The sequence below is a fragment of the Eurosta solidaginis genome, chromosome 5, assembly GCF_040869045.1.
Source record: "Eurosta solidaginis isolate ZX-2024a chromosome 5, ASM4086904v1, whole genome shotgun sequence".
Classification (NCBI taxonomy): Eukaryota; Metazoa; Arthropoda; class Insecta; order Diptera; family Tephritidae; genus Eurosta; species Eurosta solidaginis.
Window position 1 is genome coordinate 194,782,360 of NC_090323.1, and position 20,522 is coordinate 194,802,881.

General features: G+C 36.8%; 1 protein-coding gene across 1 annotated transcript in view; it reads left to right on the top strand.

The window, feature by feature from the left end:
* The window catches only part of LOC137252021 (uncharacterized), a 490,237-nt gene that overhangs the window by 441,982 nt on the left and 27,733 nt on the right, over positions 1-20,522 (top strand). Inside the window, exons 9-12 of the mRNA XM_067787158.1 lie at positions 1,250-1,456; positions 3,668-3,798; positions 10,477-10,653; positions 17,562-17,591. Of these exons, the coding sequence (XP_067643259.1) occupies positions 1,250-1,456; positions 3,668-3,798; positions 10,477-10,653; positions 17,562-17,591 (545 nt within the window). The remainder of the gene's footprint in view (positions 1-1,249; positions 1,457-3,667; positions 3,799-10,476; positions 10,654-17,561; positions 17,592-20,522) is intronic.

Here is a 20,522-nt window from a genome sequence, read left to right on the forward strand (position 1 = left end):
CAAGATTCCAAAGACTTTTGATTTCGCCCTGCAGAACTTTTTTATTTCCTTCTACATAATATGGTAGGGTGTGATTTTACAAAGTTTTTTCTAAAGTAATATTTCACGTCAATAAACCAATCTTATTCCCATGTTTCATCCCTTGTTTCATATTTGGTATAGAATTATGGCATTTTTTTCATTTTTCGTAATATTCGATATCGATAGTTGGATTTCGGCCATTTTTATACGAAGATAAAGAAAGTTCAGATAAGTACGTGAACTAAGTTTAGTAAAGATATATCGATTTTTGCTCAAGTCGTGCGGTCGACTGTGTATAAAAACTGGGCCTGGCTTCAACCCATTTCGCCCATTTTCACAGAAAACAGTTATCTTCATAGAATCTATGTCCCTACCAAATTTCACAAGGATTTGTAAATTTTTGTTCGACTTATGGCATTAAAAGTATTCTAGACGAATTAAATGAAAAAGGGCGGAGCCACGCCCATTTTGAAATGTTCTTTTATTTTTGTATTGTTTTGCACCATATCATTACTGGAGTCGAATGTTGACATAATTTATTTATATACTGTAAAGGTATTCAGTTTTTTGTTAAAATTTGATTTAAAAAAGTTTTCTTTAAAAGGTGGGCGTGTTCGTCATCCGATTTTGCTAATCTTCAACCACTGCCAAATTACAGCCTGCAAAACTTTTAAATTACCTTCTTTTATAAGTCGGCGGTGCCACGCCCATTGTCCAAAATTTTACTAATTTTCTATTCTGCGTCATAAGGTCAACCTACCTACCAAATTTTCGATATCGAAAAAGTCGGCGTGGTTATAGTCCGATTTTGTTCATTATAAATAGCGATCTGAGATGAGTGCCCAGGAACCTACATACCAAATTTCATCAAGAAACCTCAAAATTTACTCAAGTTATCGTGTTAACGGACAGACGGACATGGCTAAATGAATTTCTTTTTTCGCCCAGATCCTTTTGATATATATATATAGAAGTATATATCTATCTCGATTAGTTTATGCCGTTACGGATTACCGTTATGCGAACAAAATGCATATACTCTGTGAGCTCTGCTCAGCTGAGTATAAAAATTTGCATTTACTAACGATTAAGTTCTCAAGTACTTTACGCTCTACGCTATTAAATTTATTGTTGGTTTTATTATTTTTGTTGTTAAGGTTTTATTATTTTTGCAAAAACTCTCTGGCACAGCCATTCGTTATTAAAATCTTTTTTATTTTAATTACAGAACTACGACAATGGCATAATCGCAGCAGTTTTCATAATCAAAATACCATCGAAGATTTCACCAATTCCAATGGTGCACATTCAGACCGTTTTGGTGAGGATTTTAGCTTATTTAGCGCCTATGCGCACAATAAAACTTTTATGGAATCGCTGCAACGTGCCGTGGAACGGGATGAACACAACTACACAGAGCGAAAGTACTATTTGGGTAAGTAGGAGAGTTTGCTGTAATTGAGGGGGTAAAAAAGATTTGAATACAAATAAAGGTGTAAAGTAGGGTTTGATCGATCATCGATGTCCATGAAATAGCCAATATTATTTTACAAACAGGAAATTAGTCCGAATGATACTTAACTCTATTCCAAAACAGACATGAAACAATCTCGAAATAGTTCTAAAACAATTTGGAAATAGTCGGAATATGATAACTCAAGTAATCCCGGAATAATTCAGAGATACTCCCGAGGCTGTTCCAAAATAGTTTTTAATATTTGCTACATTTATCTGAAATAATCGAGAGATATCCCAAAATCGCCCCAAAATAAAAAAAAAAATTAAATAAATGTAAGACGCGATAACCTCCGAAGATATTTTAGGCCAAGCTTCTCTTCCAATTTGCGTCGTGCTCCTTTAAATTTTTCGTACAAATCGCCCCAAATTAGTCCCGAAATGATCCCTAAGACAATTTACAAATGAATCTTTAATTAATCCCGAAAATAATAATTCTATTGCCACGCAAAGATCTCGAAAATAATGTTTGAACATCACCGAAAGTAACCCCTACGTAATCTTTAAAGAACAATCGCCAAGTAGTACTGAACTTATAAAAAAGTCCCGAATTGAACTTGAAGTATTTGCCAAAACCGTTCATAGATAACTAGTCAAGAAATGGTTCCAAAATGAGCCCGAGGTAACCTTTTTTATTCGGAAAACAATTCCAAAACGATTAAGGTATAGTCCTGAAATTATCCGTAGTCCCGAAATCTTCAAAAAACAAATAAGGATGGGGCTGTCGGCACAACCGAAGTCTTTATAGTTTTCACCAATGGATAAGCGTAATAATCGTATCACATTTTATATCCGAATAATCTGCTGTATAAGATGTTTAATATATCGCGGCAAATATTAGCATTTCTAACATCACTACGCTGTTAGTAAAAAATCACAACAACAAAAACAAGCAAGCAGCCACACTTATGTACAAGACAACGAAGAATATTCCACACACATAACCAGCAGCTCGAAGCGAAGAGATTATTTCACATACATATATGTAGCCGGCAGCTAAGAGCAGAAGTTGTTACTCACACATACACACTCACATAGCTAGAAGAAAAATATAAACTACAGATATGCATGTAAAAAACCAAGCATGAGATACAACTGTTATAGAAGGCATGTTCGTGAAACGTCTAGACCTAAGGAGAAATGTGCGAACGAGGTAAGCGAGAGGATAAAAGCAGCACGAGCTGAGAAATCAGTAATCAGTTTTATTGTGAACACGCTATGAGTGAAGCATAATTGCAATTGTGAAGTACTACTCCCAAAGTAGTCGAAATAAAGACCATTTTGCAATACTGAATATTGGAGTTATTTATTCGACAGTTCAGCGATTCGACCGTTAGGAGAAGGTGTATAATTATCAGGAATTTCCCGAAAATTCGGGAGAATAAATGTATATAAGCAACATTTTTTATAAATGTAAAATAAAATATAGATACGTAATCCTCACAGAAAGTTTCACGTGTCCCATTGTCTGGAGAAAGCCATAACCACGAATCAAGTACTGTACGGGAAATATGCTATATGTACCACCGATCTCTACAATTTTTCCGGACAACAATGTATTCCCTATACGTAATCATCAGGTAATATTTTAACCTTATATCTCATAAATTGAGAAAGATATGAAAAAAATCCCTTTTTGAAAAATCGGTTGTATGGAGGATATATGCTATACTGCTCCGATCCGGTCGGTTCCGACAAATGTCTAATCGGACACCAAAATGTATCCGCTTACCAAATTTCATCAATATATCAAAAATTGAGGGACTTGTTTAGTTTTTTTCAATTAGAAGAAAATTTACCTAAGCGGGGACGCCCCTCGGCGGTATTTGGCAAGCACTCCGAGCGTAACGCTTATTGAAAACTGGTCTGCTTTGCAGATGCCGGCATAAAACAAGTAGATCCCGTCTAGCCAATTTGTAGGAAAGGAAAAATTAAAAGGATCGCGACGCAAATTGGAAGAGAAGCTCGGCCTTAGATATCTTCGGAGGTTATCGCGCCTTTCATTTATTTTTTTAGGTTAACTTAGCTTAACCTATTTCATTCAGCTTCTCTTTTTTCCAATATTTCCTTTTAGTGATAGTCAACTTATTTCTCCAATTCATATTTACTATTTCCATCTCTCTCGTTACAGGCGATCTTATACCGGGCACGTACTGTTCGCGCATCTTCAGTGATTGTGACAAGAAGGCATGCCGTCTACAATCGCCCAACTTTCCAGGGATTTACCCACGCAATCTCACCTGCTACTATGCTGTGCGTCAGGTGAGTGAAATGAAAAATTCAAATACGAAGAATTAATCAAATTCACTGCAAACAAACTAACATACATAAATTTAAGTTAACGCCCAACAATTAGAAAGTCAACAAAGCGTGAAATTCTCAATCCGTGTTTTACATTGAATACCTAATCTAATGACGCTCTTAAATCAATGCTATTTCCGTTATCATTCATGGTAAGAGAAGCGACTCACCTGTTTCCACGACTACAATGACCCGCCACCTTTTTCACGTCTAGTGGGTCGAAGGTTAAATCGCAATTATTCAAATTTATGTTAATTTTCTTCAAATAATACGACTCGTTTTTGTTCTGTTAACTTTATTGGCAAACGCAACAGGCCTTTAATTCTGCTTAGTAAATTTTAGATATGCAAATATTAAAAACATTTGAAAAAAGAAAGAAACAAGGTAGTGAGGTGGTTTTCGTTGACACACAAAACCCCTACTAAATATAAGCATAATTAATTATAGTGTTTACTCCGAACTCTAGGACACAACAATTGCGGCAACTTTTTTTGAATTGCAACAGTCTTAGTTTCCGGAGAGCGAGATAGTGAGAGGTGGAGAGAGAGCTGCGGTAATGGTTAGAGTGCAGGAAGCGATTCTCAAAATAGCGGTGCGGGGTTCTTGAGTATTATGAAGTTAGTTGACCCAACACACTACCGCTACATATAGCCGCTCCTTTCACGGACAGGGGTTTTTACGTGGGTCGCAAACTTAGTGCACAACCGGGTCACGGAGTTTGGATTTTAGTCACCTCTTGCGTTGCCAATGCCTTACCGCGTATATATATGGTAGGCCCCTTAACCACAAACAATTATTTCAGTGCGCGCTCCCTGACGCTTGATGCATTCCGCAGACTACGTAGCACTAACTCCAACTCGCAAATGCCTCGTAGCCATGGAAACCTCGTAAGCTAAACCATTTTTATATGAATTAAGGAGGTATGCCGGATATCAATGCTAAGCAATAGGGGAGCCCTTCGTACAACCTCGACGGCTGCACTGCATACCATTCTGCACATTCCATCTGTAGACCTGGTGTCAAGAACATAGCATTAACAAGTGCAGTGCCTCGGAGTAGCTTGAGCACATGCCATGCGGCCATAGTGGAATAGCGTCAACAATTACAGGACGAACAGACCTACCTGATTCCGTATCTGCGCTTCGAAGCAGCGCTGAAAGCCACAATAGAGGTGGATGGTTGGCGCAAGGGTGCCCAAATGGCGAACGATGTCATATACGTGTACACCGATGGTTCCAAAGTAGTGGAAGGAGTAGGGTCTGCGGTATACTGTGCTGATCCGCAAATAAACAGATCCTACAAGATGCCACGGCGTTTTTTAGGTGGAAGTAGTTGCCGGAACCAAAGCAGCAGAAACACTGGAATAGCTTAAACTTTTATATTGAAAGCTAAGCAGCAGTTAAGGCAATAATATCGCATATCACAGCGTCTAAAAGTATGTTAGAATGTAAGCAATCCCTGGAAAGAAGCGGAATAGGAAGAAGCGTACAACCTAACCTAACTTAAGGAGTTTTGCGAGGCATTTTTCGGGTTTCCATGTGGAGCTGTAATCATGTTTTTCCCTTAGCACTTTTCTGAACCAAGGAAAGTCAAAACGAGAGCTAATTAAATTGCTAAAAAGCTTTAGAATACTTTCACGTTGGGTGTTTTGTTTTATTTTCTAAAGTCTGACCGCATTGTGTAAAGTTAATGAAGCAGAATTAACGAGGGACCCCACACAAACAAGTCTGGATAAAATGAAACGGACAGTACTATAATACTTGATGACAGATAAAGCAAGCACTTGGTCTTTTTCTCTTTGTTTTTAGTTGGGCGACGTACATACCAATTTTTTTGTAGCTGACCTTTTCATTTGAATGACATTGTAATTTTTTCTTTTTGCTTGTATTTTTTACGAAAATACTGAACTGAGGGCAAGCACTTGATAAGATATTCAATCAAACAACATTCCCACAAAAAACAACCAGTTTTGTGAGCAAAATGACAGCAAATGATGGATTATAATAGAAGAAGTATAAAAAGGGAATATTGTAGAAGTCTTAGTGACTTGCAATTGTAAAAATAATATGAACAGAAAGATAATATGAAGAATAAAAAATTATTGCAAAAATGTAAGATAAAAAAGTTAAAATGTAATTAAAATTTTAAATAGCAGGAAAGTAGCAAAATGAAAGAATTATGGACAACATAAATGAAGAAAATTTGTTCACGATACTTGAAAAGTATTTATTATGAGCTTTGGAAAAGAGTGGTTGAGACTGTAACAGTAAAAGAAATTGTTTCCCCTCATGTAGGCTGAATGTACTCATAGAGATACCAACATTTTTTTAGAAAAGGAAGTTTCCTCAGACCCACCTACTTGCAGCTTTTAGAACGGTATAAGGATAGTCTAAGTCCGGCTAGCGCGCAATATTTCATTAGCTGATTTCACAAAGACCCTATAGCCTAGAAATTTTACTGCAGGCGAAAGAAGGGTTTTATTTTTACATTCACTAAATGCAGTTATATTTTTTATAACACAAGCAATCCTGAAATAGACCGAAGATAAACCCGAAATAGTACTTAGATGAATCCGAAATGATCTCAAAATAGTACGAAATTATTCAGGAAACAGTCTGCGAATAAACTCTTTGAACAGCAGAAGCATTGCTAATAACGTAATGCTAGAAAGTTCAATGTCACTTCAGGTTCTGTTGAACGAGCCTTAAAATATTCTACATAATTTGGAATAAAAAAAACATATAGTAAATATATACTTACAAAATTGCATATAAAAGGAATCGCAACAAAAAATTCAATTTTTAGGGGCAAATTACAAAGGAGGACATTCAAATGGCTGAGCGGATAGAGACACCAGTATAAATGAAGGTGAACTCGAGTTCAAAATTTAGCAACGGAAAAGCTAGCTGATTCGGAAACATTTCCTAGTAATCTTCGCTTAGTGCAAATTTTGTAATTTTTCTGTAATACCAATAATATAAACCGGTAGTAGTGCTGAAATCCGTCTGAAATAATGCGAAAATGACCGCATAAATAGCCGCGGAACGGACCGAGGTGTTCCGAAAAGCAATGCGCAAAATATTTCGAAATAGTTTCGAAACCATACGGCTCTAAATCATTCAAATTAAGTACAGAAATTATCTAGAGATAGTTCCGATAGACCTGTAACTAATCCGGAAACTGGCTTCTCTTTCAAACTCATTCAGATGCAAATCAACATGAAGCATGAACTATATGTCAGAATGTCTGTATGTCCGCGTTTGTAACTGAATTGAAATTTGGCATACAGATAGCTAATATTCTAAATGAATATAAAGTATAAATATTTTTTAAAGGTATGATCTGATTGCTCTCCTCTCCCCCCACCCCCCCCCCCCCGAAAAATTATCAAAAAGGTTCCTCAAACAATGCCAAAATGGCATGAAATAATTTATAAATGACTGCGAGCGCAGTACCGCAACGGCCCCAAATATGGAAAACCATGTATTATTTAATTTAAGGAGGAAAAAGTGTTACTTGCTGGGAAATATAAGGTCCCTAATTGAACTAAGCCTAAGCTTGGAAGGGTAGCAAAACACAGCACAAATTATCTTCGAATTATAATAGAAAGTAAGTAGTCGTGGAAACTCCATGTGAAAGAGAGAACGAAAAAACCGTCCGTGGCACTGTACGCATGCAAGAGAATGCTAGGATGCACGGGGGCCTATCGCACAAACTCCCACATTGGGTAGTTACCGCAATTGTCAAACCCATAGTTTACTATGTGGTCCAAGTTTGGTGGACAGCAGCACAAGAAAGTATGTTTACCAAACAACTTGAGAGGATGATTATCAATGATTAGCATAACGAGCCCTAAAAACTACCCCGACATCAGCATTACATGCCATTCTACACATCCCACCTGCAAATCTAATAAGCAAAAATATAATGCTCGCAACTGCAACAAGGCTTAAGGCATCGGGGCAGCTTGATTGCAGGCCGTAGGGCCACAGCAGCATACTTCTATCAAATAAAGGGCAAAAGGACTACCTGGCCCCTCAACTGAGCTTCGAAAGAGATCTTTGGGCCACAGTGGAGCCGGAGGGTTGGCGGAAGGGTACGGGAATGGCAAAACAATAACGATGGTTCGAAATTAACGGAAGGAGTCGGATCTTCTGTTTACAATGTCGATCCAGAAACCCTACAGACTGCCATATTACTGAAACGTCTTTCATGCGGAAATTATAGGCATGAAGAAAGCAATAGAAATTTTGGAGGAAGAATGACGTAGACAAAAGCGTGGGGCTGCAAAATTTCCAAGATCATGTGCAAATATTACGATACTATACTCACAAAGTTGGTGGGCATACTAACTGGACACTGCCTTCTGGCGAAACGTGCTTATAAGTTAGGCTTTGTCAGTAACAGCAGACGTAGGAAGTGCGGTCTGCAGGAAGAAACGGATGAGCACGTTCTGTGTTCGTGTCCTACGCTTGCGAGGTAAAGGCTCCAGTTATTATGGGCGGCAGAGTTGCCACATCCCGAGGCAGCAATTAAGTGAGGTCTTAGTACACGTCTAGTATTTTCCAAGAGGACGAAGCTATTCTATACCACCGTTGGGCAGTTAAACAAATTCTGGTAACACCATGGACACATTCAGCCTATGTGAGGTCTTTATTGATCGGAGAGTTTAAGCTTTCTTAACCTATAGAAGAAAATATAAAACACCCTTCGGAAGAAAATCGATACGAATTGTGCTGTGTAAAATTAAAATTGAAAAAGAGTAAAAAGCTCGAAGTTTTTGTAAAATTTTCTAAAAATTTTCGAATTGTATTCGAAAACGTTTTTGACATTGATTCGCATAGCTTCGGTAACAAAATGCATGAAAATTGTTTTCTTTAATTGCCGAAAATAAAAAAAGAATTTAATTGACGAAATTTGATCAAAATTGATATTTCTATTTTCGTGTTCGCTGCTGTACTAGTTTTGCAGGTGCCCAAAGGAAGTCATCTATTTAAGAGAGAAAATGCAGCAGCAGCAACTACCAGTGTAAGATAAATAATTGTTGTTGGCCAATTGCACACTGCTTCCGTTACTAAAAGATAATAATTTTTTCTATCAAAAATTTATTGATGAAAATAAATTGGAAAATTCTTCGATAGAACTTTCTGCTGAGTTTGCAAGAATAAAAACACAAGCACATAAATACACGCTTAAACGCATACATGCATACATGCATACATACATACGCACAAACATCCATACACACATACATACATTTGAACATTCATAACTTCAAGAAATGGAAAGTTGCTGAAAAATAAAATTTATGGCAAAAACCTTTATTCGTGTAGCTTTAGCAATTACTTTTGTATATTTTAAATGAATGTAAATACATACAAACACACATAAGCAGATAGGTTGAACTGGCCGGTCCATGAGGACCTCACATAGACTGATTGAGTCCGTAGTGTTATACTGTTTTCACACAGACGGCTTATTGAATAATAAAGGCAGTTTTCTACATTAAGACGCTTATTGAGCTCAATCTTCCCTACAAAATTCGAATCTATAATTATTTCATTAGTAGCTAATCGAATGCCTAATGAAGTCAAAAGCACAATGCAACTCTGTTGGCCGCGTTCCGCTTTTTAGTTTTTGGTGTGTTCAGTGCTTAAAAATGTCATTTGTCAAAGTAAATGTCATTGCCTGCATGGCGGAACGATACAAGGTGGCCGCACCGAACAGCTGATTATAACCTTTTTTATTTAATTTGATACATCAACTACCGGCGCAGTACGATTTTGATATTTGTCCATCGAATTTACAAGTACATGGCATTTTTTTTGTTTGTAGGTATGTCACCATGCTGCCACCTTGTATCGTTCCGCCATGATTGTCTGTCATATAGCATTGTCATTTTATTCGCTTGACATTTCATCCTTCATACTAATCGAGCAGTTACTTCTGTGTGAAAGCAAAAAATTTACGATTTCATTAGAAGGTGAAATGAGATCATTAAGTTTCTGTGTGAAAACAGTATTAGATAAGCAGATAACATAATGAAATATGGAATCGGTTTACATGGACTTATTTGTAGATCACAAGATATGCTAAATATGCAAAATGAAATTTTGTTTGAAAATAAAATTTTTTAATGTAGGTACATATATGAAAGTTTGTATATACATTAACCTGGGTCGATTTGTATGGACGAAAGTTACCTATATCGCGCCATCGATTTTTCGATAAGATTTGGGCTCAGGAAAAAAAGTTCCACTACGCATACCCAAAAAAATAATTTTCGAGCCTGCAAAAAAAATGCAATTTTTCGATCAAAACACTCCCCAAAACCCAAACTGTTATCGCCAATGTTTTTACAACTGTTTTTTGAAAAAAAAGAAAAACATTTTTTTGGGTTTTGGGGAGTGTTTTGGTCGAAAAATTTACCCTTTCGCCATTTTTTTTTTTTTTGCAGGCTCGAAAATTATTTTTATGGGTATGCGTAGTGGAACTTTTTTTTCCTGAGCCCAAATCCTATCGAAAAATCGATGGCGCGATATAAGTTAATAAATCGACCCAGTCTAATATACATAGATACAAAGTGTTCGTAATATATTTTTGATTGTTGAAAATTAAATCATTTGAATTTCATTACAGCATGAAGTACCCCATGGCAAACATGCAATGATTTTGGTAAAACAACCTAAAGGAAACTTGATATGGATTTCTACTCACGACACAGGCAATGGTAATAAGCTGCAGCAAAGCACAGGAGAAAAGGATAAAAAATTCGAGCCACGCCTAAAAACATGGAGTGAATGTGATAATGTTCAGGTACGTTTTATGATAACACAGAAAAATGGTGAAAATCTGTACGCCAGAATTTTAATGCTAAAATGAAAAAGAACGAATAGAATTACTCCAAAATACGATAGGGGTCTAGCTGCTAGATGCTAGAAAAAAACAGATGATAACGTGTGACACAGTTTACTATAACTTGATATAACATAGCATAACATCAAATCAACATAACATAACACAACATAACATAACATAATACAGCATAATATACCTAAAAAAACAAAATACAACATAACATAACATTAAATAACATAACATTACATAACACAACATAACATGAAATAACATAATATAACATAAGCTAATGCAGCATGACCCCGCCTGACACAATCAACATGCATAAACGTAACAACAAAAAGCTTTCCATAACGTAAAACATTTCACAACATAAAATAAAATAAAATCAAAATGCACAACCTAACATAAAATGAATAAAATTAACCTGAAGCAGCATAATATGACTTAACATAACATCATATATGTTAGCACAACGTAACAAGACTAAACTTTACTAGAAACAACACAATAGTTATAATATGACTTTCGGCCACACTGCGAGAATCTGCTAGGGTAAGACTCTTTTCATAATGTATATTGGAACGATTTTCCGTCATCCCTTGTCAAATTTGGTTTTGAGACAAACCGGTTTTGGCGTTGTGTTATGATCAGTGTCGATTTTCATTCTCTCAATATACATCATTTATCCACCATGTCGGAATATCAACAAAACAAAATAAGTCACTCTTTACATACTTTGATTGGCTACGCACTAAAACTTAACTTCCTACGGCTCGCGTAAATCCCCGTACCTGAGACCGCATTTGGTATTAGTTCGGATACGCTTGCACGTTACCCCAGCCACATGGCTACTCTCAAGCTAATGTGCTAGGCATCCATCTTCTCGTTTGCTGAGAATCGTATGTCTCGCATATCTGCTGACCGTATCTCAGCTGTCAATCGTTATCATGTTATTAATGACACCGCCTTTGGGTAGGTTGCCAAGTGTCTCTTCTATGCTGCTTGTAGGTTGGAGTGTTCGCATTTGAAGGAAGTGTGGCGTTTATCGTAACCTCAAGTACAGGCATTTCGAGCTTTCAACCTTTCATATTCTGTGAAGGTATTTATGGAACTAACCGTGTCCGGTTAAAAATTGAGTAAGGCAGAAGTCGACTTCTCCGTGTGGGCGCTTCAACCATGCGTAGAGTTCGGGAAGTAGTTCACTGGTCCACTTTACTGCAATACTGCTGCTCAACTGTAGGTGCCAGCGCCTGATCGATTTTACTCGCGTCCTCATGGCAACAGCATCTCCACTCGCTTCCGTTCCGCTGTCGTATAATTTTCTATCTTCAAAGAAAAGATACATCGGTATGGTTCCCGCAATGACCAGGGCAACTTCTGTGGAGACAGTGCGGCATGCTGAAGCGATTTGCAGCACCCCTCTTCGTAAGATCGGTGTATAGGCTGTTCGGTAGTACTTGTGTACCTCTTTGGCAGACTCGTTGATTGCGATCCGAAAATGTCAGTTTATTTCTGGCCTCACCCTCAAATAATTCGTTAGAATTTATGTTTCTATTTGCTGGCCCCCAACCCCAATATTCCTGACAGTGGGACTCCGCCTCTTCGTGAGGATATCGATCTCCATTTTTGCGGTTGCTAGCTGAAGACCGTGATCAGTCATCTATTTATTTACAGTGCATATGACCTTGTTTAGTTAAAGATGTAAGATGAAAGTACATGTGCAACATAAGTTCTGGGCAGCTATTTGCAGCTAGCCTTAATGCACCCACGAATATTCCATGGCTCCCTGCGGTTTTTCTAGGTGTCATAGTGCACAGGACAGTTTTAATCTCTTCATCCTAAACGTTTCCACGCTGCGGCCTTCTTGTGTGACGTGTCCTCTATTTCGCACGTGAGGTGCTGCTTCAGTGGGCGCACAGACAATAGAGAGTTGGTGTCTACTTTATCTTTTGGATTGAGAGCAACATACGTTTTTGCCAGCTATTTTCAGCTAAGCTAATAGGATCCGCGGATATTCCATCGGGCCCTGTTGCTTTTATAGCTGTCATGGTGCGCAGAACAGTTTTCAGCTCTTCTTTATGAAACGGTTCTACGATGCGGTGTTCTTGGTAACATGTATATCCTCGTTCGGTGGTTGGGTGAGAAACAGAACGTCAACAGTGTTGCTGGTCTCCTCGTCCATCATCTGGTGTGCAGAGCTTCTTCATGACTGCTCTATATCCTTGGTCCCAGGGGTCTCGATGCACTTTCTATCTAAGCGCTTTGTACGCTTCCAAATTTTCAAGGGCGCGAAGGCTACCAAGCTCTCGGTTTCCTAGTCTTCGCATCCTATGACATCATATTCAGCAGCTCCGAAATTTTGTGGTTCCGCTAGTTCACCTTCTTTTTTACCCTCCTCGTTGGTCTCTGTAGCATAGATTTGACATGGCTGCACAAACAAAATAACATAACACTTTTCCATTTCACAACATTTCGCAACATAAGAAAACATAACAAATTAACAGAATTTAACTTAACATATCATAACATAATATTATAAAATGCATCACAACATAACATAACGCGACATTATATAACATAACACGAAATAACATAGCATAACATAACTTAGCACCACAATACAAAAAATATTGTGGCTACACATAACATTACATAATTTAACATAACATAAAAATAGGCCAACATAACATTACGTAACATCGTATAATATAACATAGTGTTACATAAAATAAAATGATGTATGTCACTTCTGTTCTATTCGTTTCTATTGCTGTATTGGGTGCACTATCACTTTTCTCCTTATTTTTTGGTTTTCCTATCGCACATTTCTATATATATGTCTACAGCTACATCGAATTCGCTGCTTTTTATCTCTCTATCTTCTCTGCTCCAAATCTAATTCGCTTTTTTTATAAATTCTGTGCTCATCATATTCCTACCAAAGTTTCTGGCTACAAAATTGCTTTCTGGTTCGACTTAACTAACTCATCGACTAATGAAAGACATAAAATACTTTATGCTGAACATTTATTAAGTGTTGCTTTATTACGTTATTGGTAAAATATACACACATACAAATACATAAAAAATTTCTTACAAACTTCTTTATAGCAAATGTGCCGTTGTGAAGTAAAAAATTTAAGAATTTTCATTATGACCGAATAGCCTTATAAACGAACAGTTATAAATATTTGCTTTATATTGTTACCACTTTTTCGTATTATCTTTACACAATTTTCTTGCAAAGTATACTTGCATATATACTTATAGAATTGTATATATGTACAGCAACGAACAAGAAAATAGTAGTGTAAATTTTTAGCAAATTTCGTCAATTATTTTCTAATTTCGTTAATTTAATAAAAAACGTACATGAACTTTGTAACTGAAACTATGCTAAAATTGCGAACTTTTTGTTTAGAGTTTTCTGAATTTTGTTGAGTATGCAGTTTTATAGCTCAATCAACGGCGGTCACCGTGGTGTGATGGTTGCGTGCTCCGCCTACCAAACCGAGGATTCTGGGTTCACGCCCCATGCAAAGCAACATCAAAAATTTTAGAAAGAAGATTTTTCAATTAGAAGAAAATTTGTCTAAACGGGGTCGCCCTTGGCAGTGTTTGGCAAGCACTCCGAGTGTATTTCTGCCATGAAAAGCTCCCAGCGAAAACTCATCTGCTTTGCAGATGCCGTTCAGAGTCGGCATAAAACAAGTAGGTCCCGTCCCGCCAATTTGTAGGATAAATTAAAAGGAGCGCGACGCAAATTGGAAGAGAAGCTCGGCCTAAAATCTCTTCGGAGGTTATCGCACCTTGTATTTATTGGTTATTTTATATTTTAGGTTTACGAGTTTTTTATATTTGATGATAAAACTGCGCTTTATGTGCTGTTGTTCTTTATAAAAGCCAAAATTGGTAAATTTCATTCCTCAAAAAGTGCTGTAAAAATGTTCTAAAAAAAGTTCAAATTATAGTAATATAATACAAAAAAATAAAATAATAACTGCGTCTCGCGGTTCGCATCTATCATTACTCAATACAATACCGTTTACTCCGAAATTAGTTTTGATATTACTCCGAAAAGTGTTAACACTGAACGTTCTTATTTTTTTGGGACTTTGGAAGAAAATATCAAACATTCTTCCGAAAAAATTTAAAAAAAATTAGGGCGAATTTTGAGTGACCTATAACCTCTACTTTGTGAGACTAAAATTGATTGGGCTACATACTCGAAAAAAATATAGGATGCTAAACTCTCTCATTGGGTATTTACCGCGATTGTGAAACCCATACTTAGCTATGGAGTTATTGTTTGGTGGACAGCCATACAAAAAGTACGTATACCAAAAAACTTGAGGGGTTATGCAGAGTATCAATGACAAGCAAAACAGAAGCCCTTAAAACTGCCCTTACAGCAGCATTGTACGCTATTCTACACACCCCACCTGCAGACCTAATGGTCAAAAACATCGCGCTAGTAACCGCAACAGAGCTTAAGGCCTCGGGGCAGATTAAGTGTAGGCCATATGGCCTTAGCAGTATAGATAGCAGTGAGCTCCGAAAGAGATCTTGGGGCCACAACGAGCCGGAGGGTTGGTGCTAGGGTGAAGAAATGGCAGAACATACTATACATGTGTATACGAATGGTTCCAAATTATTGAAGGGGTCCGGTCTGCGGTTTACTGTGTCGATCCACAAAGAAGTAGATCCTACAAGCTGCCAGATTACTGTGGCGTCGTTCAGGCGGAAATTATAGCAGTGAAGGAAGCAGCAGAAATTCTGGAGGAAGAGTGCTTAAACTGCAGTCGCGTCAATATATATATATTGATAGACAGGCGGAGATTAAGGCAGTAATCTCACACAGTACTTTATCAAGAAGTGTTCTGGAATGTAAAGAAGCATTGGAAAAAACTTCGCTCAGGCCGAACCATACATCTATCTGTTATCTTGTCCTACGCTCGTCAAGGCTGCACTTATTAGTGGCGGCAGAGTTGCCATATATCGAGGCAGCAATTAAGCTAGGCCCTAGAAAACGTCTAGTATTTGCCAAGAGGACTGAGCTATTCTATAACATAAATCCTGGTACCTCATTGGGATTCTTCCGTTTGGTCGTCAAACAAATTCTGGCAACACTATGGACACATTTAGTCTATTTGAGGTCTTTATCAACATAACCTATATCTAAACCCAGTGTGCGTCATGTTTCAGTGTCCACAGCGCTGATGATTGTGTTTATTAATAACCTGGAGTTTACCTGTAAACATAATAGAAACATACTAAGATCAACAACTCTATATGCTTGAAAATTATTTACGAATGGAATTGGCATCAGAAGCACGACACTCATGAAGAAAATCCACCACAGTAGCAAGACCTCCAGCTAGAGTTCCTATCCAATTTCCTGTCAGTAAGTGAAGCAGAACGGTCATACCTCCTTTCAGCAGCCAACCTAATAAGGGATCAGGCCACTTAAGTACACCGGGCACAAACGGCAATGTTGTTTCTTTACTTTCGCCGACTCTGTTATCAGAGGACACAACTGCACGTATACATGATTTCATTTCATCGACTCGACCTCTGGGGAATCCCACAAGATTTAGCTCAACTACTCTGGCCGTGTTAGGCTTGTTGATGCGGGTCGTTGGCCTAAAATTCTGCTTCTTGGCACGAAGGTGTATGCCTCAATTGGATGAAGGCGTCAAAATTCCAATGCCATTAGAAATAATTAATGAAAACTCGTCTGCCCTGCAGATCCGTTTCGAAGGCGGTATAAAACTTATAGGTCCCGTCCGGGCTAAAATCTTTACGTAGGCTATCGCGCCTTACATTTATTTTTTTATATAACACTTTTCCGTCAAATCTATTGCTCTCTGCCTCAAACTACGATATGATAGTGTCGCAATACAAATATTGCCGGTCATACGACCAGTAACGTATGCTTCTACCATACGATTGCCGATTCGATCACGGAGCACAAGTAAGTAAAACGTTCGAATTTTTTGCAAAATTTTCTCGAATTTCCGAAATTGTTCGAAACCATGTATGAGATTGGATTCAATATTTTCAGTTACAAAATGGATATAAGTTTTTTCGTAAATTATGGAAAATAGAAAGAGAAGAGTTTTATTGACGAAATCTGATAAAAAATGTTACTGCTATTTTCGTGCCCGCTGCTGTATGTTGTTAGCATATTTTAGGGCATCGTTAAACTGTTGAGTTTTTAATTATATGCTTGTGTTCTACTTGCGCGACGCTTTTGTAGCGCTTGCATATCAGCTGAGCTGAAAATTCAATAATCTTGTCAACCAAAAATTTTAATAATAAAAACAATAATAAACAAACAAGTGAAAGAGTAACGAGCGATAAACATGAGAATATGCTTTCATGTATGCATTTGATAGCTTATATACATACATATGCGTAAAAGATGTGCTACGAGAGTATTGTGCTAAAAATTTTGCAAAATTTAACATGGGAATCATAACAAAAAATTAAACTAATATTTTCTAAATAATCTCTAATGAGGATTGTACAAGCATAAGCTTAAGGATTTTAGCAATTTTTCTTTTTTTTGAGAGTTTTCAGTTTATCCGTAAAATTCGCATTTGTAACAAAAATACCTATAAACCTTAAATACAACTATACAATAATGCAGATACAAAGTCACCTAAACTTTTTCCGTTACATTCTAACAATTTCACACACACGTCCATATTAGACACCCGGTAGATAAATAGTTACTCATACGCCATGGCAGCCGCATTTCGGCAGCTGCATCACACAGTTTTTCTCTATTTTGAAGTGTTGCAAAAAAAACTGTGTAATAAATATTTTTATGCATTTTTAAATCTATTACGCTCATTTAGGATAGCTTAAGGCCTAAATGGAAATCAACGGTAATTACAAGTGGTTTTGCTTTTTTTTTATTTTTATGCGAATGTGCAATTTTGTAGCGATTTAAACGTTGAGAGCAGATGAAAGTAGCAACTGTACCGTAGAACTAAATTAAATGAAAATAAATTTAAAAGAGCTAAGCTTAATAACAATTTAAAGTACTACATTATTCGAAAATTAAAATATTTTTAAACAATTTTTAATTTTATTCACTAAAAACAGTAGATAGAGCATACAATCTGCTTGATCCTGTAATTGTTTGTCATATTAATTACATTAAATTAAATCCGTGAAATTCAATATAGTTAATATTAATTGAATTGAAAAAAAAAATTGTATTCTGGCTATCTCTTCCAAATGATATCTGCACATACCTAAATTACTCTAACCTTTTTTGTCCGCAGTTATTTGCACAAACTTCAAAGCTATCCAGCACCCCCCCCCCCCCCCCCTGAGTACTTCTCTTTGCAGTTTAATACAATCCAATTTAGCGTTACATACTCCTATAACTGTACATAACGTATGTCCATTAGGGTGGTATACATCAAATAATCGATATAACCTATTTAGGTCCAAAATGTCACACATAAAGATTGGTCCTGATTAGAAACGGCTAATACGTGACATTGATACTAAATGGAGACTGTTAAGATGAATACTACTAGGCTAGACTTGTGTGCGGCAAGCCTTGAATATTTCTCATCGGGACCAAAACTTCTACTTTTCGATTGCTGTAATACCGCTTGAAAGAGTTATAATAAACAAGTAAGGGTGTCTAAGTTCGGGTGTAACCGGAGATTATATACTTAGCAAGAGTTTCAATTGTACAGTTCGTTTCAGATAAATTACTTTTTAGAATTTTCTTACAGGGGGTTTATTTTTTTTTTTTTTTTTTTGAGGGTCTAGATATGTTGTGTTTGATCGGAATAGGGGCGTGGCATCACCTATTAAAAAAAACGTCTCTTAAATAAAACTTGGTAAGTGATACGAAACTATAATTTCGCTAAGAAATAGCTTAATATTCTAGTTTACGATACTTTTAAACAACCTTTATATATAAAAGCGGGCGTGGTCCTTAACTGATACCGTTCCGTTTTACTGGAAATATTTCTCGCTGTGCCCCAAATCTTATTACGATTCGTTAATTTTTCTTCGAGTTATGGCTACCGAGACATCGAAAATTGCTTTTTCAAAAAAGGGGAGGTGCCCCGCCCATTTTCAAAAATTTTAATTTTTTCCTTTTTTTTTTGTTGCAATTCCACTTTAGTAATGAAACATCATTGATATAAAGCTTTTTTTTGCAAAGATATTGCTTATTTTATTCATCCACGACCCTTTTAAAAATCTTTTATATGAAAGTGGGCGTGGTTCTTAACCGATTTGTATTATCTTCACTCAGTGCATATAAGTTGGCAAGGATAATGTATCTGCCAAATTTTAATGTAATATCTTTAACAGATTTTGATTTATTTCCAAATTTTCTTCTTCTAAATGTGGGTGGTGCCGCGCCCATATTCCAAAAGTTTTTGGAATTTATCCACATACCAAATTTTATTAGCTTAGCGGAATTTGTTTTGGAATTATTTCATTTTTCTTAATTTTCCTAAATTTTCGATAAAAGTGGTTTCGTTCGATTTTCAATACTAATCTATTCTGGGTCCAGAAAATCCTGTATAACGAATTGTTGGGAAGATATCTCAATGTTTGCTCAAGTTATCGTGTTAACGGACGTACAGACGGGTGGACAAGGCTTAATCAAATTTTTTTTCGATACTGATGATTTTCTTATACGGAACTCTATATCTATCTCGATTCCTTTATACCTGAACAACTAACCGTTATCCAATCAAAGATAGTGTGCAAAGCACGTTGCGTAGAAAAAAAGGTTAATTTATTTTTTAAGTACCACCCTAATGTGCATATGTACATGAACATATTAGAACGTCATCATTTCCCTCTCTTCATAGCAATAATTCTCCCCGAAAAAAAACTGAACAGATTTTGATCGCACTCAGTAACTGTACGTTATGTCATCAAGCTTAACATAGAGGATCAGGCGTAAATGAGAAAGCGTCAAATGAAATTTCAAAAGTGTCAATTGTAATTGAGAATAGTTAGTTGTAAATTAGAATAATCAGTTGAAATTTCGAAAGCGCCACATGGAAATGAGAAAAGTCAATTGTAAATACGAAAGTGTCACTTCGATATGAAAATAATTACATTTAAATAAGAAAGCGTTAAATGAAATTGCGAGAGCGTTAATTGTAATTGAGAATAATCATTTTGATTAAGAACGGTCAGTTGAAAATGGAAAGACGTTAAATGCAAATGAGAAAAGTTAATTGTAAATGTGAAAGCGTCACTTCGATACGAGAATAGTGTGTTGTAAAATGAGAAGGCATCAAATGAAAATGCAAAAGCGTAATTTGCGATTGAGAATAGTCGGTTGCAAATTAACCAATTATTTTTAGCATTGGAGCCATTGCACCATAACAGGGCAGGCGACATACTAGTATATGCGATGTTAATGTGACCCTTTTCAAACGTTTGAACTTTTTCCAAAACAGTTTTGATTTGGATCAGCATTGTAAAGCCCGGTGTCAAGCACAGGACTACCACCAGGCAATCGATGATCCAATGCTCGACTGTCATGGAGATTTGACGGTCACCAAAACTAAGTGGTTGAAATGGTTCACCTGCTATGCCCAGCTTAGAAAAACTGACCTAACCCAAGCAGGGCATGTTGAAGGGGCGAGGCAAGAAACCGGAGAGCGAGCGGAAGGAAGAGGGTGGAAGAGGGAAAGGAGTAAAGCAGGACGAAAAGTGAGAAAAAGGACAGTGAAGAAGAATAAAAAGGGAGTAGTTGGGAATAAGTGCAAAAGGAAACGGAGAAATAAAGAGCTAGAAAAATGGTTAAGCAGAGGGAGTGGAAG